The 2500-nt window shown below is 37.0% G+C and overlaps 1 protein-coding gene across 1 annotated transcript in view; it reads left to right on the top strand.

Moving 5' to 3' along the window:
• Positions 1–2500, top strand: part of LOC119570395 (cyclic nucleotide-gated cation channel alpha-3-like) — a 19374-nt gene that overhangs the window by 5877 nt on the left and 10997 nt on the right. The window contains exons 3-4 of the mRNA XM_037918147.1: positions 599–761; positions 1673–1859. Coding sequence (XP_037774075.1) covers positions 599–761; positions 1673–1859 — 350 coding nt within the window. The remainder of the gene's footprint in view (positions 1–598; positions 762–1672; positions 1860–2500) is intronic.

Raw genomic sequence — 2500 nt, 5'->3', positions numbered from 1 at the left:
ATCATCATCATCATCATCATCATCATCATCATCATCATCATCATCATCATCATCATCATCATCATCATTCTCAGTGTCAGTGTCAGTGTCAGTGTCAGTGTCATGATAAGATATATAATGATAATAATAATTACGAAAATGATGATAATACTACTACTGTTACTACTACTACTAACTACAACTATTAACAATAATAATAATAATAATAATAATGATAATTATTATTATTATTATTATTATTATTATTATTATTATTATTATTATTATTATTATTATTATTATTATTATTATTATTATTATCATAATGATAATAATAATAATAATGATAATGATAATGATAATATAATAATAATAATAATAATAATAATAATGATAATAATAATAATAATAATAATAATAATAATAATAATAAAATAATAATAATAATAATAATAATAATAATAATAATAATAATAATAATAATGACAATGATAATAATAATAATAATGACAACGATAATAATAATAATAAAAAAGAAAAAAAAATGACAATAACAACAACAACAAAAAACGAAAATAACAAAAATGAAGACCTCTACCAACACCATCATCCTTTCCAGTGGTTATTCGTCATGACGGCGGCTCTCCTGTACAACTGGGTGATGATCGTGGGCCGAGCCGTCTTCTGGGAATTACACAACCTCAGTCCGGCTCTTTGGCTCAGCCTGGACTATATCTGTGACGGAGTGTACGTTATCGATATGGTCATCAGGGCTCATGAAGGTAAGAGAAGATAAGGAGGGGAAGGGAAGTTTAGAAGGGGAGGAAGTGTGTGTAGAGGGAAGTAAAGAAGGGAAAAGAAGTTTAGAAGGAGAGGGAGGGAGTGTAGAGGGAAGGAAAGAAGGGGAGGGAAGTTCAGAAGGAAAAGGAGGGAGTGTAGAGGGAAGGGGAGGGAAGTTTAGAAAGAGAGGGAGTGAATATAGAAGGAATGTAAAGAGATGGAAAGTAGGAAAAAAAAGAGGGGGGAATAAAGGTAAGAAAAGTGAGATGAGAAGAACATGGTATGAAAAAGAGATAATGAAAGAAATGGAGAGGGAATTGAAGTAGAGAGGAATATAAAAAGGTGGGGGATAATAAAACAGAGATGATGATAAGAGAAGGAATATAAGGAGAGAGAATTAAAAAGAAGAAAGATTAGAATGAAGGAGGGGCAGATAAGAAAGAGAGGAGATTAGAAGAAAGCCCGTATCAGGAGGGAAGGAAGGAGGGAAATGTAGTGAATGTAGAAGGCAAATACGTGCAAGGCTGTAATCTATATATTCATGATGAAGTTTCTGTGATTGCATCACGTTTATGTCTATGGAAACGAAAATGTAATTCTAGGGTTTTGTTCAAAGAACATTCTTTATATACTATAAACGATGGCATATGCTGAAAAATATTAACCCATTAATATCACTATTGTTCTATATAAATACGTGCATATACGTGTTTAAATGTGAATGTGTCCTTGTGAATGCAGACGCGTTTTCGTCCGTGTCACAGTATGTGTTACAATACGTATCACAGCAAGTATCACATCCTGTATCACTATACGAATCACAACAAGATTCACAGCAAAAATCACGTCACGTAACACAGTCTACATGGAAAAAAAACGTACCCCCAGTACTTACGTCCCTCGCCCCCCACAGGATATCTCGAACAAGGCTTGATGGTCAAGGATCCGAGCAAGCTACGCAAGAACTACATCAAGTCGTGGGGATTCAAGCTTGACCTGATATCCATCTTGCCCACTGACCTCGTCTATCTCCTCACCGGCACTAACTGTGATAACTACGTCCCCGGGCCTGTACTTGTGAGGGTTAATAGGCTTTTGCGGTAAGTGTTGTTAGATGAGAGAACAACTGTTTAGATTTGTAAGTTTTTTTTTATTTTTTGATGTAGTTTATGGGTGGTTATGGTTTAAGGGTTTTTGTCGTTATTGTTAATTTTATTTGCGTTGTTGTCATTCACTCATGTGGTAAAAGGGCGTTATTTACATTAGGTTATAGTATTTATTACGATTATCACACTGATTGTTGATATTGCTGTAACTCATACGTTGTCTAATTCAAATTACGTTCTCCTCTCCTCTCTTTCCCTCTCTGTCTCGCTTCCTCTCCCTCCTCTTCCTCCCATCCATCCGTCCCTTCATTCATTCATCCATTCCCCTCCCATAAATCTATATATCTATCTGTCTGTACCCTTCCTTCCCCTCCCCCTCCTCCTATCCATTACTCAACCCATCCACCCCTCCCTCCATCCCTTCCCCCCCATAAATCCCGACATCCATCTACTTATTCCCCCTCCATCCCTCAACATCAATCCCTCCGTCCATCTACCTACCCCCTCTCCTTCCTCTTTAACTCCCTCCCTCCTTTTACTACCTTTCCCCCTCCCCTCTCCCTCCTTCCACTCTTCCCCCACTCTTCCCCCACCTTCCTCCCACTCTTCCCCCACCTTCCTCCCACCCTTCTCCC

This window comes from Penaeus monodon, chromosome 4 (assembly GCF_015228065.2).
Source record: "Penaeus monodon isolate SGIC_2016 chromosome 4, NSTDA_Pmon_1, whole genome shotgun sequence".
Lineage (NCBI taxonomy): Eukaryota > Metazoa > Arthropoda > Malacostraca > Decapoda > Penaeidae > Penaeus > Penaeus monodon.
The sequence above is the reverse complement of the archived record's forward strand: the minus strand, read 5'-3'. Positions and strand labels throughout refer to the sequence as shown.